Source organism: Cyprinodon variegatus, unplaced genomic scaffold (assembly GCF_000732505.1).
Source record: "Cyprinodon variegatus isolate N-32 unplaced genomic scaffold, C_variegatus-1.0 Scaffold946, whole genome shotgun sequence".
NCBI lineage: Eukaryota > Metazoa > Chordata > Actinopteri > Cyprinodontiformes > Cyprinodontidae > Cyprinodon > Cyprinodon variegatus.
In genome coordinates this window covers 227,940-229,453 of record NW_015151399.1, presented here as the reverse complement: position 1 = coordinate 229,453, position 1,514 = coordinate 227,940, and the positions used below count along the sequence as shown (strand labels likewise).

At 44.1% G+C, this 1,514-nt stretch overlaps 1 protein-coding gene across 1 annotated transcript in view; it reads right to left on the bottom strand.

Moving 5' to 3' along the window:
• dpy19l3 (dpy-19-like 3 (C. elegans)) overlaps positions 1–1,460 on the bottom strand; it is a 78,402-nt gene extending 76,942 nt beyond the window's left edge. The window contains exon 1 of the mRNA XM_015398640.1: positions 708–1,460. Within this exon, the coding sequence (XP_015254126.1) occupies positions 708–837 (130 nt within the window). The 5' untranslated portion in view covers positions 838–1,460. The remainder of the gene's footprint in view (positions 1–707) is intronic.
• Between the last annotated feature and the right edge of the window lie 54 nt (positions 1,461–1,514).

Sequence of the window (1,514 nt, the reverse complement as noted above, 5' to 3'; positions counted from 1 at the left end):
TTTACTTTTTTTACAGAGTGGCGGAAACGGGCTTCCATACCAATCTGACGGGAGTGGGCGGGGAAATGTGACTGACAGCTTGCAGCAGCGCTGGAGACTTAGACATTAAACAACTTTTATTGTCATTTTGTATATTTAGACAGTAGAGCTTAGCAGTGAAATGAAAACATCTATTTCCTATAGTGTAGCAGTGATCAAATGTCTTGTTCCATGTTGCATTCATGAACTCTTGTTGGAGTTTCCACCGTCCATGAATGCAACACATCGCTCCAGAAACTGAAAAAAAACAATTGCAAACAAAAAAAAATGAATAAAAAATAGAAACTGAAAGAAAATGATTTGAATATGAAAATCTAAAATCTGCAACTGTAATAAATTAAAGAAAAAAGTTTAATTAAAATGTTAACCTGAGTTTTTTCAAGCTGAGGGATTTTTTTTTGTTTGCTTTTTTAGTGTCTCAGATTATACAGTACAAATTTCACATTCAATATCAACTTATAGTTTTTCAGTTTCAACTTTTTTTTTCAGTTTCAACTAAGATTTATAAGTTTACAAACATTTTGACCCCTTTCTGACTCTATACAGTGTGAGCTAAAGCTCATGTAGCCACCAGTGCAGAGCTTGTTTAACCGTGGCAGCAGGGTGAAACAACTGATGGTGCAGGGAGCATTGGTTTCTATGGTGTCCCAGGAGGGTCAGCCACTCACCCTGCAGGATCTTGTCTGGATGGTGATGAGAGCAACAATTGGACTGCTGGGTTTGACCCTCAGCGGCCTCCTTCCCCCTGCTGCCCTTCCTCTGACGTAGACTGGTCATGTTTGGGCTGCTGGCTCTCATCCTCTGCCGGAGCGGGCCTCCTGCTCACGCTGCGGTCGGACTGGAAAACACCAGTAGGAACAGACCCCCTCTCCCTCCCAGCAGCCTCCCCCGCTGGTTAGTTTAGCAGTAAACGCACCGCGGTGAAGCGTTCAACGGCGGCCAGGCAGGATGAGGCTCTGCGCTCCACACAAAGGCGCTGCAGACGGACGGACCGACGGGCTCCGTCAGAGACCCATCCTGGGGGTCTGAAGGAGCGCCAGGTGGGGCCGGGACAAACGGTCCTCCCCCCCAAACTGTCTCACCTCCTGCGTCTAACGTCTCCCTTTTCCTCCCAAACCACTCAATTCATCCAGTGTTCAAAGCATAGATGGTTCAAAGGCTGCGGCTCCGTTTGAGGACCGGAAGTCATCTGCTGTGGCTTTCAAAATAAAACGTCTAAATGGCCTCTTATTTTTGTTATTAGAATTTCCCTAGAAACAGATGAGCAGCAGGTTGGGTTTAACAAACTGGACATTTATATCAGGAAAATATAAAGTACTAGTTAATCTATGGAAGCCCGTTTCCGCCACTCTTTAAAAAAATAAAAAATTATAATGAGTTACTATCTCTTTATTATAAAAATTCTGTAGAGTGGGGGTGAGACTGTGAAGCAGACACCCTGTCTACTTTTAAGGCTAGGCTTGAAACTTTCCTTT